Here is a 26,191-nt window from a genome sequence, read left to right on the forward strand (position 1 = left end):
TGCACACCATGCAATTCTATATTCCTGATCTGTCTCCTCTAAGTGGTCCTGTGCTGTTCCCCCAGTGGCCTGTCTCCCCCACTGCCTGTGCTCCAGACACTTCCCATGGGATGGGCCATATGCCAGTCCCTTGCGATGACTCACCAGTCTCTTGAGTGGCTTTTTTTTTTTCAGTTGTTGTGGCTCCTCACTCCTATGTGGGTCCATGGGAACCCTATTAGTGGTCTCGCTGGTCTGTGGGCAAGAGACCAGGGTCTCTTCTCCCCTGGCACCTCCAAGCAACTTCATCCAGAGGGCACAGCTGTGGCTTTTGTCAGTTCTTGCTCTGTGCACTCAGCAACTCCAGCCTTGAAGCAGCTGGGATTCGAAATGGTTGGAGCAGTTTTTTCTTTCTCTCATTGTGGCTTCTCCTGCCTTCATGCACTCCTTAGGTCTCTCCTCCTCTTTCCCTGAGCTCTAGTGGCCCCAGCTTGCCTATCGTTGCTTTTTTATAGTTGTAAATTGGTTGATTTGTGGGAGAGAGTGATGCTGGGGACTGTCTATTCCACCATCTTGACCGGAAGTCCTCTGATACCTTTTGGTGGAGAATTTAGAAGCCAAGTTCTGTATGCTAGGTATGCTTATTGCTATTCTCGGGTTCTCCCAGGGAACAGAGCTCAGTAATAAATATATGGAGAGAGACATATATATATATATTTTTTTTTTTTCACACACCATATATATGGTACATATGTATGTATATAGTATATACATAAGTACATATACATAAGTACTATATACGTATAAGTACATATATATGAACACACTTATATTTATTTTTTTACCTAAATGTATTGAAAATTTTGCATTTACACTATCTCTAATTTCAGTTCATTACAACAATTCATTCTCATCTTTTGTTTTTTGTATTTATAACTAAATTCTCTAATAGTGAGAATCTGGCTGTTATTATTTTTAATATATTTGTTTATTTGATCAGTCCTTCTGGACTTTGCTGTCTCTGGCCCTTCCTCTCAGTACAGACATGCTCCTCGCCCCACTAGGCTCCAACACCTGTGTTAGAGTGTTGCCAACATCTCCCTTTCCCACCACTCCCTGTTCTTGCAGCACCTTCCTCACCCCACTGACTTTGACAACCTGTGCTGGGATGTTCCTCTGCGGGGATCCCCTTCTTACCTTTCCGGGACTCTGACACTGTGTACCAGGCCATCCTCTCGAATGGATGTTCTTCTCACACTGCTCTGCCCTTCCACGTTTCCCACCCTTGACATCCTCCATACCCTACACCTGGTCACCCCCCACACTTCCGTGAGGATGCTTGTCTTACCCCACTGTAGCTGCAGTATTCTGCACTGGGTTACCTGCTATGTGGATACTTTTCTCAACCTGTGTTGTACAACAATCCATTCTGATCAGCACCCTCATGTGGGAACCTTCCACACCATATGCCTGGACATCTAACAATGGGAATGTTCTTCTCACCCTGCTCAGACTGTGATACCTCATGCCAAGCCACCTGTCTATGGGGAAGATCTTTGTACATCTCCTGGGCTCTGACACCATCCTGACACCTCAGGCAAAGTGGCTGCCACCTTTTGTTTTGAGGTCCCATCATTCTCCCCTGCCCCTCACGGGGTTGCCTTTCTCGCCTTACACTTTCTCGCCTCCAACATGTGTCCTTCTCAACACCTTCTGGATCCCACATTCTATGCCAAGTCTCTGTTCTACATATGGTATTCCTCCTCACCTGCTGGACTACTCCCAAACCCCCTTGCCACATGACTCCCTGCTCACTCCATGTAGGTCTGTTACCCTGCTCCAGGCTTTCTCATGTCGTCAGCTTCTTAATTCCACTCACACTCTCATACCCCACACTGGTCTTCCCTCACCTCCATGCTTGCCTTACTCTGCACCATGCTGCTTGTCTCCCTCCTCTATTCCCCCATGGGTGCCTTTTTTCTCTGATTGGGCTGTAATTCCTCTTGCTGCTTCCCCTCCCCAACAGATACCATATTCTGCCCACTTGTCCTGTGCTAGGCCAATCTCTCACATGGACTTTCTACTCATCCTGCTTGGATTCTGTCTTAGCTTATTTAACAGAATACCATAGGCTGGGTAGTTTATAAACAACAGAAATTTATTTCTCGCAGTTCTAGAATTTGAGAAGTTCAAGATTAAGATGCTAGCAGATTCGCTGTCTGGTGAGGGCTTTCTTCCTGGTTCATAGATGGCTGTCTTTTCAGTGTATTCTCATATGGTAGAAGGGGTGGAGGATCTCTCTGGGGCTTCTTTTATAAGGGCACTAATCCAATTCTTGATGGCTCAATCCTCATGGCCTAATCACCTCCCAAAGCATCCACCTCCAAATACCTTCACATTAGGGGTTAGTTTTCAACATGTGAATTCTGATCAGACCATGGACGATTCTCAATACCCGTTACTGGGCTTCCCCAATGATCTTTCACCCCCACTTCTGTTTAGATGTCTCCGTTTCTCAGTCTCACCAAATGGCTTTGGATCGTATAACTGATTATTTGGATTGAGTTAATATGTAATATTATTGTATATGAAAATTTATTATTTGAGTCTACCTATGATGTTACGTTCTTGAGATAATTCCCTTTTCTTGAAATAACTATGATGTTGTGTTCTTCCTGATATAATTGTTTTGCTAATACAGGCAGTTAGACTAGGGACATACCACCTTAATCAAACCACATTTGAGGGCTTATGTATTTCCAATTTATTCTTACTTTTAGGCATAGCATTTGGAAACCCAGCTGAAAGTCTATACATTTACTAAGATTTCTTCCTCTTGGTGTTCCCTGAATTCTAACTTTTGTGCTCCCAGCACAGTAAGATTGCCACATCCTCTGTTCTGCCTCTCATTTTCTCAGTAAATGCTTTCCAGTTGGAAATGCCTGGAAGGAAAAATGGTGCCATATGTTGGGCTCCTCTCACTGCATTTCTCTTTTCTATGCCATCTTGGTCCTGCAAGTCCTAGCTACCTAGCATCTTCAATGCCTTTGTGCCTTTTCTAACTAAGCTGGATCAGCAGGTTGATTTGAAACAACGTAGTATACCATTTCTAGAAGTGGGAGAACTGGTACATTTCTAATTTTAGAATTCGTTATTGGGATTTCTAGTCAAAAGATGTAAAAGATTTGTCTTTTGGCTGCTAGGAGTACTGAGTGTTTAGTGGAACATCTATTAGGTGAGTGGGCTTTTCAAAGGAAGAATTATGTGATTACTATAGGCAGAAATGACAGCTTTCTAGGAGGTTGTGAACACATTTGAATGTAAGGATTAAGATGTTAAGTGTTTCAAATTGTATTGTATTTGTGAAAGATGAGCTGTCTTGGAAAAATAAAAATGATGACTTTCCTCCTTGTCAATATTCTGGTTAGTTCCTTTGATTGGGAGCTTGAACTTTGTTCTCACTTTGAACTGTTTTTCCTACAAAGTCTTGGATCCTGAAATTCCTTTCTGATGACAAACTCCTCATATGCTTCTATAAATTTCCTTTCTACATTCTATTATACCTGCCTATTTTCTTTACAGCAGCTTCTAGGCAGCTACCAGTTCCTCAACACTTTTCTTTTCTTGTTTATGAGCTCCCTCCTTGTCTGAGTGCTAAAATTACCCCATGCTTTCTCTAGAACTCTGAAATTATTCTTCCTTTATCCACCCCAGAGCAATCCACACCCCTGGAAACAACATAACTGTGTTTGCAATTGTCTGTAGACTGGATGCGCCCCACCCTGCCAGTTCCCCCACACCAATCTTATTGAAGCTTGAAACCCCATTGTGACTGTTGAGGGTGGGAAATCCTATTATGGTAATTGAAAGGTGGAGCCTTGAAGAGGTGATTAGATTGTGGTAATATACTGTGGTGAATGGATTAAAAATGGTGGTCTAAGGGCTTTAAAAAGAGAGTGAATAAGGAGTTACTCTCTCTGCTCTCTCTGCTCCACCATTTTCACAATGTGATGATACTCTGCTGTCACTGTCACCACCACCAAGTCTCTCACCAGATGTGTTTCCTGGACTTTAGACTTCCCAGCCTCAGAAAGTGTAAGTAAATTTCATTTTCTACAATTCATGCAGTTCCAGGTATTTCATTGTAAGCAATGGAAATGGACTAATACACTATTCCTTTTCATTCTGCATTCATGCACATGAGTTTTTGAAATAACTGTTGAGTAATGCCTGAGAAAATAAACAACCATATTGATTTAACTAGTCTAAATGATCTAACACAGTTATTATTTCATTGCTGTTCAGTGTTATTCCTTGATTTCTTTACATGGAAGGGATCTTTATTTTTGTTTATCCATGTTACTCTCCATATAGTTGTGATTTTTTTTTCACTCTAGTTTTATTTTTTATAGAACATGCATTATCTCCTCTATTAAACCATAAACTCATTGTAGAAATTTAATATATATTCATTGAATGAATGTATGAATAACTCAGTGCCTCTGTATGTCACTTCAGTTAATTTTAACTAAGGGATTAAGTGCTAGATATTTATTTGTGATCTTCCCTGAATTTTATTTTGTGTGAATCTTTACTCACAGATGGCAAGTCATCATAGTAACTCTGATCTTCTTTGACATTTTGCATAGCTGAGTTAATACATATAAAGTGCTTAGAACAGATCACAGATAGTAAATGTTCAGTAAATGTTAGCACTTATGACTGTGATTATAGAATTTTATATTTTAATTATTTTGGAATGGAATATTTTTAATGAGCTACATAGTCCTTTTTTTGTTTTATTGAAATAATTGATTATACATATTTGTGGGGAACAGAGCTGACTATGAGTATTAGTATACAATATGTAATGATCAGATCAGGATAATTAGCATATTCATCATTGCAAAACATAATAATTCTTTGTGTTTACTAACCAATTTCTACCTATCTACCCTCCCTCTCCCCCTTTCCCATCTCTAGTAAACACAATTTGTTCTCTCCTTCTGAAAGATCAGTGTATTATTGTTATTTTTCATTTGTTCTCTCTCTTTCTTCTTTCTTTATTGCTTTCTTATTTTTTAGCTCCCACTTAGGAGTGAGAACATGTGGTATTTCTCTTTCTCTTTCTGTGACTTAACATAATTTCTCTTTCCGTGACTTCAGCATAATTTCACTTAACATAATTTTCTCCAAGCTCATCCGTGTTGCTGCAAATGGCAGAATTTCATTCTTTTTAATGTCTGAGTAGTATTCCATTGTGTATGTATACCACGTTTTCCTTATGGATATTTAGGTTGGTTGCATATTTTGGCTGTAGTAAATAGAGCTGCAGTAAACATGGGGGTGCAGGTATCCCTTCAACATGAAGATTTCCATTCCTTTGGATATATACCCAGTAGTGGGATTGCTGGATCGTATGGTAGTTCTATCTGTAGTTGTTTTAGAAACATCCATAGTGTTTTTCATAATGGCTGTACTGATTAACAGTCCCACCAACAGTGTAGAAGGGTTCACCTTTCTCCACATCCTTGCCAACATTTGTTATTCTCAGTCTTTTTGACGATAGCCAGCCTAACTGGGGTGAGATGATATCTCAGTGTGGTTTCGATTTGCATTTCCCTGATGATTAGTAGTGCTGAGCATTTTTTTCATGTGTCTCTTAGCCATTTGTATGTCTTCCTTTGGGAAATGTCTGTTCAGCTCCTTTGGCCATTTGTAAATCAGATTATTTGTGTTTTTACTGCTAGGTTGAATTCCTTATATATTCTGGATATTAAACACTTGTTGGATGTATAGTTTGCAAATATTTTCTCCCACTGTGTAGGTTGTCTTTTTGCTCTGTTAATTGTTTCTTTTGCTTTGCAAAAGCTTTTTGGTTTGATATAGTCCTATTTATTTACCTTTTCTTTTGTTACTTGTGCTTTTGAGGTCTTATTCATAAAATTATTTGCCAAGTCCTACAGCCTGAAGTGTTTCTCCTATGTTTTCTTCTAGGAGTTTTATAGTTTCAGGTCTTACATTTAAGTTTTTAATCTGTTTTGAGCTGATTTTGGTATATGGCAAGAGGTATGGGTCTAGTGTCATTCTTCTACATATGGATATCCAGTTTTCTCAGCACCATTTATTGAAGATACTATCCTTTCTCGTGTATGTACTTGGTTCCTTTGTCAAAGGTTGGCTGTAAGAATATGGATTGATATCTGGGGTCTCTATTTTGTTTCATTGATTTGTAGGTCTGTTTTTATGCCAGTACCATGCTGTTTTGGTCACAATACCTTTGTAGTATAATTTAAAGTCAGTGGCTGGCCTGCGGCTCACTCAGGAGAGTGCAGTGCTGATAACACCAAAGCCATGGGTTCGGATCATATATAGGGATGGCCGGTTAGCTCACTGGCTGAGCATGGTGCTGACAACACCAAACCAAGTGTTAAGATCCCCTTACTGGTCATCTTTTAAAAAACTAAATAAATAAATAAAAATTTAAAGTCAGGTAGTGTAAAACCTACAGCTTTATTTTTTGGTCAGGGTTGCTCTGGCTATTTGGGGTCTTTTGCTGTTCCATAGGATTGTTAGGATTGTTTTTTCTATTTCTGTGAAGAATGTCATTGGTATCTTGATGGGGATTGTATTGAATCTGTAGATTGCTTTGGGTAGTATGGATATTTTCACAGTGTTAATTCTTCCAATCCATGAACATGGAATATCTTTCCATCCTTTGGTGTTATCTTTAATTTCTTTAAGCAGTGATTTGTAGTTCTCATTGTAGAGATCTGTCACTTCCTTGGTTAAATTTCTTCCTATTTTATTTAATTTTTTTGTAGCAATTATAAATCAGCTTGCTTTCTTGATTTCTTTTTCTGCTAGTTTGTTGTTGGTGTATAAAAACACTACTGATTTTTGTATACTGCTTTTGTATCCTGCAACTTTACTGAATTCAGTTATCTGCTCTAGGATTTTTTTTTTTGTAGAATTTTAGGTTTTTGTATATATAGGATCATGTCATCTACAAGTAGGGACACTTTGACTTAATCTTTTCCAAGCTGGATGCTCTTTCTTTCTTTCTCTTTCATGATTGCTCTGGCTAGTACTTCCAATGCTAAGTTGAATAGGAGAGGTGAGAGTGAGTATCCTTGTTCCTGTTCTTAGAGGAATAGCTTTCAGCTTTTCCACATTCAGGATGATATTGGTGGTGGGTTTGTCATATATGGTTTTATTGCATTGAGATACTTTCCTTCTATGCTCAATTTGTTGAGAGTCTCTATCATGAAGGGATGTTATATTTTGTTAAATTTCTTTGTCTGTTGAGATGATCATATGGTTTTGTCCTTGATTTTGTTGATGTGGTGTATCACATTTACTGGTTTGTTTATTGATCCTTGCATCCCTGGGGTGAATCCCATTTGATCATGATGCGTAATCATTTGGATGTGCTGTTACATTCAGTGCACTAGTATATTTGTGAGGATTTTTGTGTCTTCATTCATTGAGGATATTGGCCCGTAGTTTTCTTTTTTTGTTGTATCTTTGTCTGGTTTTTGTCTCAGGGTGATGCTAGCCTCATATAATGAGTTTGGGAGAATGGCCTCTATTTCAGTTTTTTTGAATAGTTTGAAAAGGATTGGTATTAATTCTTATTTAAAGGTTTGGTAGAATTCAGCACTGAAGCCATCTGTTTCTGGGCTTTTCTTTGTTGGGAGACTGCTAATTACTACTTCAATCTTTTTGCTCATTATTGGTCTGTTTGGGTTTTCTGTTTCTTCTTGGTTAGTCTGGTCATTTATATGCATCCAGAAACTTATCTATTTCCTGTAGGTTTTCAAATTTGTTGGCATAAAGTTGTTCATAATAGTCTCTAATGATTCTTTGTATTTCAGTGGTATTAGTTTTAATGTTTCCTTTTTCATTCTGATTTTTGTTGTTTGGGTCTTTTCTTTTTTTAGTTAGACTACCTAATGATTTGTCTATTTTGTGTGTCTATTTTGTTTCATTGATCTTTTGTATCATTTTTTTGGTGTCTATTATTATTTGGTTCTACTCTGATCTTAGTTATTTCTGTCTACTAATTTTTGGGTTGGATTTTTCTTGTTTTTCTAGTTCTTTGAGTGGTAACATTAGGTTACTTTGAGTCTTTCTATTTTTTTGATGTAAGCATTTATTGCAATAAATTTCCCTCTTAGTACTGCTTTTGCAGTATCCCATAGATTTTGGTAAGATGTACAGTTATTTTCACTAGTTTCGAGAAGTTTTTTGACTTGCTGTTTAATTTCTTTTTTATCCAATGGGTCATTCAGTAGCATCTTGTCTAATTTCCATGTATTTGTACAATTCCCATGCTTTTGCTGGTTATTGATACTAATTTTAATCCATCGTGGTCTGAAAAGATACTTGAAATGATTTCAGTTTTATGAACTCATTTGAGACTTGTTTGTGACCTAACATGTAGTCTCTCCTGGAAATGTTCCACGTGCTGGTGACAAGAATTATGTTCTGTAGTTGTTGGATGAAATGTCCTGTAGATATCTGCCAAGTTCAGTTGGTCTAAAGTGTAGTTTAAAGCCTGTTTCTCCTGATTTGTTTCCTAGATAATGTATCCAGTGTTGAGTGAGGAGTGCTGATGTCCCCAACCATTATTGTATTGGGGGTTTATCTCTGTTTTTAGGTCTAATGGTGTTTCCTTTATATATCTGGGTGCTCTGATGTTGGGTGTGTATATATTTGTGATTGTTATATCCTTTTGCTGGATAGATTCTTTATCACTATATAATGACCTTCTTGGTCTCCTTTTATAGTTTTTGTTTTAACATCTATTTTATCTAATATAAGAATAGCTACTCCTTCTCATTTTACATCCCTTCAATATGTTAGTCTTTACTTGTGTGTTTCTTGTAGGCAGCATATAGTTGGGACTTCTTTTGTAATCCATTCAGTCAGTCTATGTCTTTTGTATGGGGAATTCTATCCATTTATATTTAGGGTTGATATAGAAAGGTATTGTCTTATTCCTGGCATTTCATGGATTTTCAATTGGTGTTTTAAATATCTTTTATTTCTTTCTTATCCTTTTATTATTTGTCTTCAGTATTTGGTTTTCTGAGGTGGTAAGATTTATTTTCCTCTTCTTATTTGCCTTTTTGTTCTACCCTTGGGTTTTGTTCTTTCTTGGGTATTTAATGGTGGTGATTATCATTTTTTATATTCCAGTTGCATGACTCCCTTGAGGATTTCTTGTAGGGCTAGTTGTGTGGTGGTGAACTCCCACAGGTGTTTTTTTTTTTTTTTTTTCCATCTGGGAAATACACTATTTCTCCTTTATTTCTGAAGGATGGCCTTGTTGGGTACAGTATTCTTGCCTGGCAGTTTTTTTCTTTCAGTGCTTTGAACATATCATCCCGTTTTCTCCTGGCCTATAAGGTTTATGCTGAGAAATCTGCTGTTAGTCTGATGGAGGCTCCCTTACAGGTGATTTGATGCTTTTCTCTTACTTTTTTTTTAGGATTCTGTCTTTGTCTTTGACTTTTTCAGTTTGACTGTCACGTGTTTTGTAGAGGACATTTTTGGATTGTGAGCTACAGATTTCTGAGACTTGCTACATTGAATATATTGAACATCCTTTTTTTCCATGATGAATTAAGTCATCATCATGAACAACAAAAAATACTACTATTAAGTCAAGTTTGAATTATTCTACCCCTCATCCTATCTCACTGTTACATCTTCCTACCCATGACAGATTAAACTGATTTCATCTTCTAGTTGTTTTTGTGACTGTCTTCTCATTTCCATTGTACTGCTTTGCCTTAATCCTGTCCCTCTTCATTTCTCACCTTTAATATTTTAAGCATTTCTCTTCTAGCCTCATAGGTCCCTCCAAACCATCCTTTACATTGTGGCCAGAATCATCTTTCTGCAATTTCCCTATTATCAGCTAACTCCCACCAAACTCTTGCTATTTCTTACAGGGTAAAATTTAAACTTTTTTCACATGCCCCCTGCTTCCTACTTTACGTAGACTTACTGATTGCTGTAAACTCCGTGCACACTATAATTTACCTGTACTAAATTCTTTAGTAAAAGGTGATAGATTTATATGATCTGAAGAGAAACCAGAGTATTCCACCCGTACTAAATTGTTATATCAGTTCTATTCAAATGTTAGTCTTGTGTGTTATTTAAAAATCAATGTACTATGAATAAAGACCCTAAGAGCTCGTCTACAATTAAAGTGCGGACAGAAACATCTATTTCTGCTCATCAGAGACTTTTTTTTTTGGTGGGGGAGGTCTTGATGTGTTTCATATTTTTGAGGGTGTGAAATAAATCAACTGAGAACTCACCTGAAATATTATTTTCTCTAGGAGCATTCCTTGATTCTAAGAAGTTCTTTCTCTATGTTTCAATGGTACCTGTGCATGTCTCTATTATAGTATGTGTCATACTGGGTGCTAATTTCTTTGTAATATGTTGACTTAACTGAAGCCAAATACTGCCCATACCAATTTGTGGTATTAGTTGACGTTCTGCTAAGGTTTGCCTATTTATTTCAGTCAGTCATATTTTAAAAAATTCATGTAAATTGTTTAGGAAATACTCAAGCCAAAATCTAGTTACATCCGTTGAATTATCTACACTCATGATCTTCATGGAATAGAATATGAGTCTTGTTCAAAGTAAGGAGTCAGTGTGTGTGTATGTGTGTGCATGGGGAAAGAGAAGGAGACACATACACGTACACACATGTACAGACATCATTGTATTTGGGGTTGTGTGGGGAAGGATGTCAACATAGCCAGAGTCTGGGAGGAACAGTGAGTAACTGAGAGAAAAGTTCTCACGGCTGAGAAAGACATCTGGCATATGGGACAGACTTTATATCAGTCTCTTAAGAGAATAGTTGTTGTGAGGTTATCATTAATCTTTTTAAGGATCACATAATTTCTTGGTGTGACTTAAAGTAGATAGATGTGTGGCAAAAAAGAAAGCCTACCATTTTTCATGTAATTGCTGATATTTTAGGTACTTGAGAATGAACAAAATGTGAAAATTCAGAAATGTTAAATGTCAAAAAAATGTGCATCTTTGTATTAGTCATATGCAGTATATCACTAGGAAACCAGCTGCCCTTTTAGGGACTCTCTTGGCTGGGTAGTAAAAAATTGATAGAATTTTATTACTGGAGGTCCACACTTTTCAGCCTTGTTACCCTTTCTAAAATACCTGAACACAAGAAGGGAATAGAAATCACATCAACTAGGAGGAGTGCTAAGTGGCAGATATCTGAAGGGAAATACAGAGGGCTTCAATAGAGACTAGACACTTTGGAAGTGACAAGGTTCGTTGTGACAGTGTGACACTCTGACAGGGGGTTAGCAATGTTGATGATCCTCAGACTTTGTTGTATAGTAAGTATCTCCCCTGGCTAGGATAGTGGCTAAGATGAGCTTGTTTGGTCTTGCAGAACCATATAATTAGTGTCTACATTGGCAAGTCATGTGAGTACAACATCTACATTGGAAACACTCAGGGACTGTAAGGTAGTGTCATAGATTACAAGATTTTCATTCCATTTCCTTAGTTTTTCAGAGCTTGTCACAGAGATAAGAAAAATATTCCTGAGGTCTTGCTTCTTGTCAGATAGAGCTGTTTGTCTGGTGGACTTAGATACAAAATAAGTGGACCTACTCAGAACCAGCTACTGATTAGGCCTGAGAATCTAAGGATATTAACTCTTTTTTGGTCTTTCAAATTAGGCTGTTCTATTTTATGTGCCAAGCACCATTCCTGATATATAATAAAAATATGGATGGATATATAGGCAGATGATAAACAAAGTATTAAAATATTATATTAAGTCACAGCCTTTCCTTTGTATTGATATGTAGTTTTAGGAATGAAGAATGACTTTAATTTTTGTGGCATAAATAACACCCAGAGAAAATAAGCATGCTAAGGGAACTAATCTAATTAAAAGCAGATTTTTCTTTTTCCTCTTTTATGTACATTCTTTCTCTTTCATCAAAAGAAATGTATGTGGTTGAATTTTCAAAGACACTGAACAATTGTTTTCTTTTCATTCAGGGGCCTGAACTAATGAATAAATTTGTTGGTGAATCTGAAAGAGCAGTTAGAGAGGTAAGAAGATTATGCTTTAAGTGGCACTCTGCATGGAAGAACCACACTCTGTTCTTCTGTCTAGTTTCCATTTTGTTTTTGGTAGCAGACTTTGAATTCTCCAAATCCAAATTCTAGTGATATACTTTTTCTTCAGGCAAATAGTACTTCATTATTTGAAAATCCAATACTTGATTGTCTGTAATACTTTGCTTTTGTTTTTAACATTGTAATATTACCAGCCTTTATTTTTACTAAATAAAGATATTTTTAAAAAACTACCATTTCTGTTGAAAAAAAAAAAAAAGGGATTTTTCTATACGTTGGATAACGTGATCTCAGAATGGGCTTTACAGTCTTTAAACTTAATGCTCTTTAAATTGAATACGTTTAGTGTATGAAAATTTCACTGTACTGTCCTTATTTTACTCATTTTACCTCTGCCTCATGATTTAGATAATGCATCTTCCTTCTCTCTTCTAAGTTTTTACTCCAGGCCTTTTAAGCCAGTGCCTGATTGATATGCCACTCCTTCATATTGAGGAAGCTGCACAACTGATAAATTCATGCAGAGTCAAGGCAGCTGGAGTCAGCAATTTGACCACATGTCTTGATTCTCCTAAGCACAGATTGGCCTGTCTCACACAGGGACCCCCTATGCTAATAAGGGCAAGAACACACAAACAGCAATGGAATGAATGGTCCTCATTTGTGAAAATAACCTGGGTACCAACTATGAGTATTAGGAATTTTAATGCTTTGTCATGAGAAATAATTAATTTTTGTCCTTTTTTTTGCTTTAAAAGATAGACAATGTAACTGTTAATGATATCATGAAAAAGGAAATGTTTGTTCATATTAATGTTTTGGTAACTATTTTGTATTTTTATGGTGACCAAAAAATGGAATTCTAAGCTTTATATAACACACATTTGGATTTCTTTCTGTCTGTCTTGACTTTTTCTAGCTCATTTCTGCATTTCACCCTCAAGACTGGCTGACCAGTCTCTGATGTTGGTAGTTTGGTTGGCTTCTGTTCCAGCCAACCTGTACACTTCCAAGGTTTGGACATTTTTTTTTGTCCTAGCTTTATATCAACCATTACTTTTTCATACAGTCTTTTAGGAAATGATTAAGATGTGTGGCTTTTAGAAACATAGATATTTCATATGCTAATGTATGGTTGATTTCACACATTTATGTTTTGTCTTTTAAAATATATTTATGATAGTTAATAGTACTTATCATTTATTGAGCTCTTACTATGTTCCAGGCATTGTGCCACATGTTTTGTGTTCTTTTTTTGTTCAATTCTTAAAATAATCTTTTGAGGTAGGCATTTGTTATTATCTCCATTTTTTATAGATATGGAAATTAAGATTTAGAGAATTAAATTTACCTGCTTAACGTCACTCAGCTGCTCAGTAGTGGAGCTGAGATTTTAATTGAGATTGTCTGACTGCTTAAATGGATTGCCTCCTACATACCTACATGAATATGTATTGATAGTCTTGTCTTCGTAAGCATCACTGATGAAAATACTTTTACATCCATTATAAAATCCTGAGCATCTATTATAAGATTTACACAAAGTGATTGGGCTGTGTATTAGTCTGCTTCTTTTGCATGTAACAGAACACTTGGAACTGGATACTTTGTAAGAAGACGAATTTATTGCTTACAGTTTCAGAGGCTTGAGAAGTCCAAACTCCAGGAAATACATCTGGTGAAGGCCTTCGTGGTGACAGTAACTCAGGGGTCTCACATATCAGAATAGTGGAGCAAGCGCCTCATGTGCTTTCCTTTTAAAGCCCTCAGAACCACACCTGCAGCCACTATTAAACCATCAACTTAATCAACTGTTTAAGGCCCCACCTTCCAATTATCATAATAGGATTTCTGACCTTCAACAGTTACAGTGGGGATTAAGCTTTTAATGCATAAAACTTGGGGGACACAGTTCAGTCCTTATCAGGCTGGTTATCTTGTACATACTTGCTTTGGTTCTAAATACAGTTTTCAAACTAAAAGGAGCTACAGATTTTTCTGGAGTTTGCTGATCTTTAACTAATGTGGTACTCTTTCCACCAGATCTTCCGAAAAGCGAGAGCAGTGGCTCCTTCCATTATTTTCTTTGATGAACTTGATGCCTTAGCAGTTGAAAGGGGCAGGTAAGAAATATTTAATAGCACTTACATATAAATAGCACTTTTATGCAAATTTTATCTATTAATACATTTGGCTTAAGGGCTGGCCAGTTAGTTCAGTTGGTTAGAAGGTGGTGTGATAACACCAAGGTCAAGGGTTTGGATCCCTATACTGGACAGCCCCCCACCACACCCCAAAACAAACTTTGGCCTAAAAGAAAACATTTTTCAATTCATGTAATTTTTTTCTCTTATACTCATTAAATTGTTTCATGTAATCACTTTGTATATATAACTGAAAAAACCCCACTGATATTTATTTGGGGTATTTGATTTATAGTTTATTATCTACAGAGAACCCCTAGTACTGCCCGTTAAAATTAAGGTTGTTAAAAACATATACTTAAGTCTGTGAACAAAGTTGAATTAAGCATAATTATTTGATACAGTAGAACCCAATTATAATAAAAAATGTTATTATATAGATTTTAGAATTCTTTGGGATAACTGTGTTTCCTGAAATATTAGATGGAATAGAATATAAATTAGTATTAATAATTTTGTTTGTGAATCTGAGGCAGTAAAGAGTATTATCTGTGATATCATTTCAAACAGGTGTACAACTGTTTAAAACTATATTTTTTCCCTGTACAAATGTTTAGAAGTCCTTTGAGTAATATGTACTACAAATACATCATGTTAAATTCATGTACTTTTTACATAGGTTCTTGGTTTATGTATTGATTATAAAAGGTTTGCTAGTCATAATTACAGTGAAGGCAGGAGGCAACTTGTCTCAGTGTTAATGTGGTAAGAAGCAGTGCTTTTATCTTTTTTCCTAGGTAGAGTACATATCAGATTTTGTACTCATCAGACAAGAGTACAAATTTTCACTAGAAAACTGTCATTAGGATGTAGACAACCCTGTTTCTCACATCCAACTCATTTGATATTCCATAAATACCTACTGGTCTTTTTGTTCTATGAATTGAAGTACTCAAGTCCTCTTCTGAGTTGAGATGATAATAAGGGGTTATAAATAGCTGAAGTTCACCTTAACTACAAGAGAAGAAAAAAGAGCCAGAGAAGTTTGCTGAAGTAGTGTGACCTGCCACATTTATATGACATCAGAGACATCTGGTTTTGGAACCCAAAAATAAATAGGGTGGGATGCATTGTTAAATATGAACCAGATGGAAGGTAGAATATGTAGCAGAGTTCTCATAAAATGCTTCTGAAGTAAAATAGTGTGGGAAACCAGACAAGTCACTTTGTAGAAACATCCTGTTTTTGTAGGCAATTTGGTTCAGTAGGAATTTACAAACTTACTAGAGATGCTAATGATTTGCAGCTTATAGATATTTCTTTTAGTGTTCTTCATCATATTGAACTTTTCAGGGAACACTTTTGTGTATTTTATATAGGTCCCTCAGTGGCTTATCTAAATCCAATACAAATAAATTCTGTGCAACTTCCTTTGTGTAGAAAAATTTCTGGTCATAATTTATGAGGTTAGTTGATATTTCAGAAAACAAGATGAAGCTGATGAGCGAATATAATGCTGATGGGTCCAAAGCAGAGTTTTGCTTATACCTTATTTGCACTGAGTCTGTAGTTTGTTTCCTATAACCATAAGAATCTCATAGAGTGACATTCTATTTTAAGGGTTTTTTTTTTTCCCTAATTGTATGATGGACCAATATTGCCTAGAAGTGATTGTTTTATCTAATTAGGTTGTTGTTACTTAACAAATAAAGTTCCACATGTATTTTTTGTTCTTTGGCTATTTGAATTGAGTGCAATTTTTGAAAAACCAACTAGTGATAGGTATACCAGAAGAATAAAATCCCCAAGATAGTAAACCAATTTTATGCATTGTTAAAGTATTCATGGAATAGGAAAACATAGAAAAGTCCCATAAATTGGGAGGCATTTCTACATAATATTAGGCCTTAAAGTAGTCATTGCTTTCACTGTTCAAAGCTATTATCTGTTTTCTGTAACATTCAGATCAAATTCATATGACTAGTCCCAAAATGACAGTGCATAAAGAAGATTGTTTCTTTTCATCCAGATTTTAATTTCTAAATTCAAGATTTTTAAGAAATTGAGCAAAGAATTATAATATATGCTGGTTTTTACTGTCTTGTGCATATTAAATCAAGTTATTTTGACTATTTGAAGTTACTGAAAAGAGGAGACATGTTAATTAGCTATGAAACTAAGAATTGCAGTGAGCACGTTGTAAATAGAGCATAGACATACTATTTGCTTAGCTTTAGAAACCCTTGTGCTTTCAAAAGGAGGTATATTTTATGCTTATAAAAGTGTCTAATTATAATCACTATTTTCTTTTCTTCTCTGCTCTGTTTAATAGTTTCATTAGTACTTGAAAAAATAAATAAGCCTGATAATTAGTTCTTTAATATGCCCATTTAAATGATGGGCCTTCTGAATAAGGTTTTTTGTCTTATTTCATGTTGTGAGTTGGAGGAAACATAAGAATTCCTTTGCTAAGTGTCTTAATGATCTCTGCTACATTTGGGAAAATTGAAAATGCTGTTAAGGTAGCATAGCTCTTTGGAAAATAGATAACATGATAGGGAGTGAGGCATTAAAGTAGGGAGGAGAGTTGAATTATACTGGGCTAGTAATAATATTAGGTTACATTCATTTGGTGCTTATGTACTAAAAACTGTTTTAAGTGCTTTAAGAAAAAATGTACAAAAAGGTCCTTGCATTAATGCAAAGTAGGATACTATACAATTGGCAATAGGCTCCAGTACTCTGTTCCATCTCCTTGCTAGCTTAAGTTCTTACTTTTTTCAAAGTTATTTTGGGGAGAGGAGAGCAAACTAGGCAGTAAATCATCAGTCAGTCTTGTCTTAGACAGCAGTCCTGTCATCAAAAGTACAGACATGGAGTGTTGGCTGGTCTCCTCTGACTGAGAAAATGAGTACTAAGTAACTTGTAGATTCCTTTAACAATTTCCTCTGTCTAGGACATTCCCGCCAGTCACAGGTTCTTGAATCATCCTCATCAACTGACAGTGATTGCCTGGTAGTGCCAAAGTTCAGTGAAGCAGGACTTAGAACAGATTTGGAACTAGGAATATGTCTTTGCAATTTAGGGTCACTAGCTGGAGAGGCCCATCTTGTTTATTTAATTAACTTCCTAATAAAGTGACTCCCTTTGTTTGGACCCCACTCATCCATATTATGGCCCTTTGCTGTATTAACTCTTACTTCTGACAACAACCCCAGGAAGTGTAGGTCCTATTCTCATCTCCATTTTACAGGTGAAAAAACTTGGGCATATAGGTGCTTGCATACCTTACTCAAGGTCATGTGTCACTAATAGAGCTGGGATTTGAATTCAGGTGTTTCAGCTCCAGAGCAGATATTCTGAGCCTCTTTTTGACTCAACTACTACACTACATAGACCAGGATTCCAGGTCTTAAGTAGTTAACTAACTTTTCAAGCTTGTATATATTGTGCATTTTCTCTTTGGCTTACATTAGTAATGATCCTGTCTGTCTAACTGGGCTGTTGTTAAGACTCCTTTGAAAGCAATCACTTATTCACTCATTCAGTAAATATTTATCAAATTCTTATTCTGTAACAGGCTTTGTGTTGGGAATAGAACAGTGAACTGGACGTAGGGCAAGTTCCTTAACTTCTCTAAGACTTGGTTTCTCTTTTTTTTGTGACCGGCCGCACCGAGTGCACCAGCCATCCCTATATAGGATCTGAACCCGCGGCGGGAGCGCTGCAGTGCTCCCAGTGCCGCACTCTCCCGAGTGCGCCACGGGGTCGGCCCAGACTTGGTTTCTTTATCTGTAAAATGAAGATCATAGAAGTAACAAATTCTAGGTTATTGGAATTAAATACATGTAAGTGCTTCACATAGTACTTGCATTTAGTAACTGCTTAGGAAACTTTAGTGTTTCTTGTGGTAATTTCTGTAAGATATTTTTATAATAATGATTTCAATATATATAGAAAAATAGCAGTTGGGATAGAAATGAATCCTACCCCCAAAGAGCTTATGTTTTAATGGAGGAACTGATTAAATAAAGCATTTGGGAATTAGAAAAAGTATTCTACAGATGACAGGTACTATGGCATTTTGTCAGTCTAAGATGCCATCAGTTGTTAAGCCATATCATTATTTTATGTATCCTTACTGAAGAAAAATGCTGCTTTAAAATGTGAAATGGTGCTGAGAAGTCACCAACTCCAAGAGACATTCTGAATTCATAAATTAAAAATATGAAAGTAAGTATTTAATCTTAGAAGAAAAGCAGTTTTATTATTTGGGAGAAAGAGAAGATGACCTATTTTATTTTATAACACTAATGTTTTGTATAAAAATATTTTTGGATATTATTTTATGAATAGAATGTAGAAGAGATAATTAAATATATGAAAAAATGAAAAAGGAAAAATGCTCAGTTGAAAGCTGACTGGTTGGTATCTTCCGTGAAGTACTAAAGAATTCATGATACTAGTAATGGCTGTCTTGTATAACTTTCTGCACTTAATAGTACAGAATTGGTTTCCACTTGGAGTGGTTGGAGAAAAAAGTAAGTTCTGAGCCAGCTTTCATTGAAAATGAGGATTGCAGGCTTAGCAGGATTGTGAAAAGAGCTCTGAGTTTTAAAATAAGATCAGGAAACAGGGTAGCCTCTTTTGCAGCATATCCAGATTTCGAATAAATTCAGTGAATTCATGACACTAAGCACTGTAGAGAAAATTTCTGTAGGCATCATTTCTCTAAATGACACTTTTCAAGGAGGCTTGTAAATTTCCAAAATGCGATTTTTATGATGTTTTTACAATTTCATCATACAATTTTATAGCTGGAAATGTTCTTAGAAGTTATCTCCTTTGTGGCCTAGGCAAGACTAGAACCCTTGTCTTCTGATTTAACGGTCTTTGAACTGTAGTACTGCTGCCTCATATACTAACAGAATGTAGGATAGAAAAAGTGTTTATTTCAAGGTAAAAATCTCATGATTCTAAATATTTAGAGAATATTTTTTACGTTTTAAGAAGCACTATTAGTAACCACTTATTAAATACTTTTAACTACTATTATCTTGTATATATATATGTTTAAAGTTGTTAAATTCAGTGCCTGTTTACTGGTACACAGTTTTGCCCAACTAATACTCAGTTCACGTATAACATAGTTTTCACATTGGTAAACTTTTAATAGTAAACAGAAATGGTAAAGAAAACAGCAAAAGAAGAAATGGAAAACGTGTAAAGATTTTTCCATACAAAACTTTTGTACAGTATAGCAGAGTTCTGTGAATGATTTTGTTTTGTGTTTTGTCCATATGTTGTGCCTAAGTACTATAGCATACATTAAAGATATGACATGAATTTCACTAAAGATGACCTGTGCAACATTTTACTAGGAATTCGGAATTATTTTTTGTTGTTGCTGTAGGACATGTAGGTCTCTTATTGTAGTTATTCTGCCTTTAAACTGAAAGTTTGCTTACATTTACATTCTCTGTGAAAATTTCCATAGATAATGCTTTTGTTTAGAACAGTATATGTTTGGCTAGCTTTCTTTAGGTCTTTTTTGGGTGTTTTCCAAGACTAAATATTGTCTGTGGGGTTTATAAGGAGGTAGATTTTAAGAAAATAAACAAACATAGGGGTCTACCATTTTTAACTCTTTATGACATTTAAAATGTATACTAGAAGAAATAAAGTTAAAAATAGATACATAAGATGCTGGTCTATAATTTAGGAATCATGTATAAGGGTGGTAGGGCATTTTATTTTATTGAAGAATTGAAAAGGAAATACGTGTTATTCCTGTGAAATTTTTAATATTGAAAAATAAAATCAGTGTAATAATTACCATCACGGCATTGAGGTTTTATTAAGATAAGGGTCAGCACATCTTTTCTGTAACAGGGTCGTACAATCTGTGTTACACCTATTCATCTCTGCTGCTGTAGTGTGAAAGCAGCCATAGAAAATATGTAATCAAATGAAAAAACAGTTGGCTGGCCAAATTTGGTCTGTGGCTATAATTTGCTGACCTGTTTGAAGATATCATAATATCCCTTTGATCCATGGCACTTTTGAGTAGGAATAATTTGGAAAAGGGGTTTGACTTCTAAAGGAAAAATAGAATTAATGTTTTAGGCAAGTCTGGTTTCAATATTTTCCATAGCTGAACATTTTTTCCCCATTGTTGTGTTGCCTATCTCCAGCAGATAATAAAGTTTTATGAAATCATTTTATGATGTTAGTGATTAAACAATTGTGTTTAAACTTTTCCTTGGAGTTGGTTTTGATTTCCTAGGATGTCAGTTTTATGGGTGTTGTTTCCTACTGAAGCTTTGAACATCAGCCAAGAATATTTCTCAGCCCATAAAACATTTCCACTATGCTGTTCCCCAGCTAGCTCTCAATGATCTCTGGAAATAAGGGTAAAGGCAGTAAGGGTAACGGGAATCCAAAGAATTCCCTTCACCTAATCTTCAACATTAATTACAGCCTTCATTTTCTCCTATAACAAATAGTAAATTGGACAAGTTTGAGGTTCACGAACTTCTTTCTGTTTAGAAGTGTCCGATTGGAAGTGTCAGTAAGAAGTTTCTAAATATGAATACTTGTATTAAAAATAATTCATTAAGTAGCTTCACATAGGTGCTATATAATAGCAACATAGAATCACAGAATTCTAAAACTAGAAGGACCTATGTTATGTATGAGTATTATCTAATTCAGCTCCCTCATTCATAGATGCCAATGGAAATAAAATCTTCAAGGTAATGATACTGTTTTCATCTTATCTCATGTACAACACAGTGCCTTGCAAAGAGGCACAGAGATTTTTTTTAATAAGGAAAGAATGCACAGAGAAACTAGAGATTATGATCACTTAGCTAGTTATGAGCAGAGTCTGACTGCACCATGAACAAATTTTTTCAAAAAAAACACTGAGACTATCTTATGGAATTTTACAGCCTGCATTCGTGTTCATAGAAGCATCATCATCTCATGATAAAGAATCATTCATAAGCTTTGGAATTAGTCATTTCTCAAAGGGCTTCAAAAAGAATTAATGAAGTGCTAAGCGATGCTAAAAAAAATTCAATTGTTTTTGTACACACTAAATTTAAAAGTGGGTCTGGACTCACAAAATTTGGTTAGTTGTGCTAGGGATACAGAATTGATAAGATATTTGTTTTAATGTAGCTATTAACTATAATTAAAGGATGACAAAAGATAACAACAATAATGAAGATTGTACTTTTTAGGCCAGTGAGAGATCATTTTGAAAAAGATTGTCGCCATCCATGATATCATAATTAATTTTTGTAGAAGGTCTTCATGTTGCTCTCTGCCCAGAAGGCCATTTAGTCACACTTATTTTATTGTAGGGGAATCTAATGCTTTTTTTTCAAGTAAGCAAGCTAGGTTCGAAATCTTGTGTATGTATATAACCATATCTAGGTAGCATGACAATCCAGAGTCATCAAAGACAGATGCTGTATAGAATCCTCCTTCTTGCCTCCTGCCTCCCACCCCGTGGCCAAAAGCTAAGTTCATTTGGAAGACATACAAAAAAGAGGATAGAGAAAAAACAGATTGATGGAGTCTGGATGTGTTGTCCCTGCCAAAACTCGTGGAAATTTGATCTCCAATGTGGCAGTGTTGGAAACTGATTGAGTCATGGAGGCGGATCCCTCACAAATGGATTAATGCTCTCCCTGGGGGAGGAGGGGTAGTGAGTGAGTTCTTGCTCTGTTAGTTCCCAGGAGAGCTTGTTTAAAAGACCCTGGCACTTTCTCTCTCTCTCTTGCTACCTCTCGCCATGTGATCTGCTTGTACCCGCCAGCTGCCTGCCATTTTCTGCCATGAGTAGAAGCAGCCTGAGGCCTGTGCCAGGTGCAGCTGTCCCAGAATCATAAGCCAAATAAACCTCTTCTCTTTATAAATTACCCAGTCTCAGGTATTTCTGTTATAGCAACACAAAACGGACTAAAACACAGATGAAGAGAAATTTAGGTACAGATCCAAGAAACCAAAGAAGTAGAGATTTTCTGTTTGTTAGTCTCTTTCCTGAGCAAAGCACTTCTACATCTGAGCGCACAATCTTAAAATATGTTATTGAAAATATTTTGTCTGTTTTAAAGGGATTTCCTTTTTTTTTAAAAAAAATCATTTTTAAATTATAAAAATATCTGAAAAAAATAAAAATATCTGCACATTATGGATCTTCAATATAACTCATTCCTTGAGGACTCTGAGGAGCCAAGCTAGTATTACATTTGAACAGTTAAATAATTGGCACAGAAGGCGGGACCCAGCACCACATGCTGTGACCAGGGAGGCCCATGCAGGGAGAGGTCCTTGGAAGCCCTCCCACAATATGCACAGATGGCAGGACCCAGCACTGCCCACTGCAACTGGGGATGCCCAGGCAGGGAGAAGCCCCAGGTAGCCCTCACACTGCACTTATAGGGAGGCCCAGGCAGAGAGAAGCCCCGAGCAACACTTCCATTGCCTGCACAGAAGGCAGGACCCAGCACCCTCAGCGACAACCAGAGAGGCCCAGGCAGGGAAAAGCCCCAGGTAGCCCTCTCACTGCCTGCACAGAAGACAGGAGCGAATGCTGCTGCAATTGGGTGGCCTTGTACCACTCCCATGGAAGTGGTCCACAACAGCCACCACCACAGCTTCTACGTCTGCAAGGATGGCTTGCTGCCATGTTGGCAGCCACTACCATTGTGCAGGTGATCTGCCACATATTCAGTTACATTGATACAGGAGAGTCAACAGAGGAGCCTGGAAAAAGAGGAGTATGTCTTTCTCCTCAAAGCCCATGCCAGAAGAATGGAAGAAGCAACTGATCTACCACATGGACAAGAAATCAACATAGAGATGCTAGAAATCTGAAAAAACAAGTAAATATGACACCACCAAAGGAATATAGTAATTCTCAAGTACCAGACCCTATAGAACAGGAAAACCTTGAAATGACTGAAAAGGAATTCTGAGTAGCAATCTTAAGGAAAATCAATGAGATAAGAGAAGACTCAGTTAGACAACAAAAGGACATGAGGAAAAAATATCGAGGAAATGAAAGAGGAAATCTACAAAGAGATTAATACCTTAAAAAAGAATGTAGCAGACCTCCTGGAAGTGAAGGATTCATTCAGTGAAATAAAAAATGCAACCAGGAACTTAAGCAGCAGATTAGAGCAAGCAGAAGAAAGAACCTCTGATCTCGAAGATGGTCTTTATGAAATCACTTAGCCAGACCAAAAAAAGAATTTAAAAAAAAGAGAAAGTCTAAGAGAGTTAGCAGACAACTATAAGTGCACAAACATCCAAATCATGGATGTTCCACAAGGAGAGGAGAAAAATAAAGGCATTGGAAATCTATTTAGTGAAATAATGGAAAACTTCCTAGGTATGAGGAGAGGCACAGACCTTCAGATCCAGGAAGCTCAAAGATCCCCAGACAGATTGATTCCAAAAAGATCCTCCCAGGGACACATATTCAAACTGGCAAAGCTCAAAGATAAAGAGAGAATCCTAAAAGCAGCAAGAGAAAAGACTCAAGTCAACTTGGCTGTCTGATAAAGTAGCCCCCATCAGACTAATAGCAGACTTCTCAACTGAAACTCTACAGATGAGAAGAAAATGGGATGACATATTCAAAATTCTAAAAGAAAAAAAGTGCCAGCCAATAATGTACCCAGCAAGGCTATCCTTTAGAAATGACGGAAAATAGTATATTTTTCATACAAAAATTGCAGGAGTTTATCACCACATGACCAACCCTGCAAGAAATCCTAAAGGGAGTTCTGCATCTGGTATTAGAAAAAGAATAATTACTACCATTAATACACAAGAAAGAACAAAACCCACTGGTAAAACACAAATGCAAACAAGAAAGAAAAACACTAAATCTTACCACCTCCAAAACCCAACAAACATTGAAGACAAAACTAAAAGGAGAAGAAAGGAACAAAAGATATCTAAAACATCTAAACAGAAAGTGATAAAATGGCAGGCGTAAGACAGTACCTGTCAATAACAACCCTAAATGTAAATGGACTAAACTCCCTACTCAAAAGAAAAAGCCTGAGGGATTGTATTAAAAAGATGGACCCAATTATATGCTGTTTTCAGGAGACTCACATCATCTGAAAACATACACATGGACTAATAGTGAAAGGATGGAAAAAGATACACCATGCAAACGGAAACAAAAATGAACAAGAGTAGCTATTCTTATATTGCATAAAGTGGACTTTAAACCAAAAATCATAAAAAGAGACAAAGAAGGCCATTATATAATGATAAAGGGATCTGTCCAGCAAGAAGACATAACAATCATAGATATATATGCTCCCAACACCAGAGCAACCAGATCCATAAAGCAAACACTGTTAGACCTAAGAGTAATGATAGACCCCAATATGATAATAGTGGGGCACCTGAACACCCCTCTCTTGGAACTGTGGCAGATCATCCAAGCAACAAATCAACAGAGAAACACAGGATTTAAACTACACTTTAGAGCAATTGGACCTGACACATAGCTACAGAATATTTCATCCAACAACCACAGAATATACATCCTTCTCATGAGCATATGGAACATTCTCTAGGATAGACTACATATTAGGTCACAAATCAAGTCTCAACAAATTTTAAAAAATCAAAATCATCTCAAGCACCTTTTCAGACCACAGTGGATTAAAAGTATAAATTAATAACAAGTGAAACTCAGGTTATTGTACAAATACATGGAAATTAAACAGCAGGCTCCTGAATGACCTATGGATCCAAGAAGAAATTAAACAGAAAGTCAAAAAACTTCTTGAAACAAACAAGAATAAAGACACATACCAAAATGTGTGAGATACTGCAAAAGCAGTACTGAGAGGGAAGTTTATTGCAATTAACACTTACATTAAAAAAAAAATGATTTCAAATAACCTAACACTACACCTCAAAGTACTAGAAAAACAAGAACAATCCAATCCCAAAGTTAGTGGTCAGAAAGAAGTAATGAAGATCAGAGCAGAACTAAATGATATAGAGACCCAAAGAATGATACAAAAGATCAATGAGACAAAAAGTTGGTTTTTTGAGAAGATAAACAAAATAGACAAGCCATTAGCTAGGTAAACAAAAAAAGAAGAAAGAAGACCTAAATAACAAAAATCAGAAATGGAAAAGGAGACATTACAATCTATACCACAGAAATACAAAGAATCATTAGAGACTATTACAAACAACTGTACGCCAACAAATTTGAAAACCTGGAGGAAATGGTTACATTTCTGAACACATACAAACTAGCGACACTGAACCAAGAAGAAAGAACACCTGAACAGAGCAATAATAAGCAATGAGATTGAAATAGTAATATGCAGTCTCTCAACAAAGAAGAGCCCAGGATCGGATGACTTTACTGCTGAATTCTACCAAACACTTAGAAATTAATACCAATTCTCTTCAAACTATTCAAAAAAATCGAAACCAGAGGCCATTATCCCAAATTCATTCTGTGAGGCCAGTATCACCTTGATACCAAAACCAGACAAAGATACAACAAAAACAAACTACAGGCCGGTATCTCTGATGAACATAGATGCAATAATCCTCAACAGAATACTAGCAATCAGAATATTCTAACACATCAAAAAAAATTATACACTATGATCAAATGGGATTCATCTCAGGGAGACAAGGATGGCTCAACATATGCAAGTCAATAAATGTGACACACCACATCTATGAAAGAAAGAACAAAAACCATATGATGATCTCAACAGATGAAGAAAAAGCATTCAACAAAATTCAATATCCCTTCATAATAAAGACTCAGAAAATTAGGTGTAGAAGTTAAGTATCTCAATACAATAAAAGCCATATATGGCAAAGAACCGTCAATGCCA

General features: G+C 36.2%; 1 protein-coding gene across 2 annotated transcripts in view; it reads left to right on the forward strand.

Moving 5' to 3' along the window:
- The window catches only part of AFG2A (AFG2 AAA ATPase homolog A), a 362,485-nt gene that overhangs the window by 86,365 nt on the left and 249,929 nt on the right, over positions 1–26,191 (forward strand). For both annotated transcript variants that reach the window (XM_063107833.1, XM_063107834.1), the window contains 2 exons: positions 12,058–12,111; positions 14,182–14,261. In XM_063107833.1, the coding sequence (XP_062963903.1) occupies positions 12,058–12,111; positions 14,182–14,261 (134 nt within the window). The remainder of the gene's footprint in view (positions 1–12,057; positions 12,112–14,181; positions 14,262–26,191) is intronic.

The sequence above is a fragment of the Cynocephalus volans genome, chromosome 9, assembly GCF_027409185.1.
Source record: "Cynocephalus volans isolate mCynVol1 chromosome 9, mCynVol1.pri, whole genome shotgun sequence".
In the NCBI taxonomy this organism is placed as follows: Eukaryota; Metazoa; Chordata; class Mammalia; order Dermoptera; family Cynocephalidae; genus Cynocephalus; species Cynocephalus volans.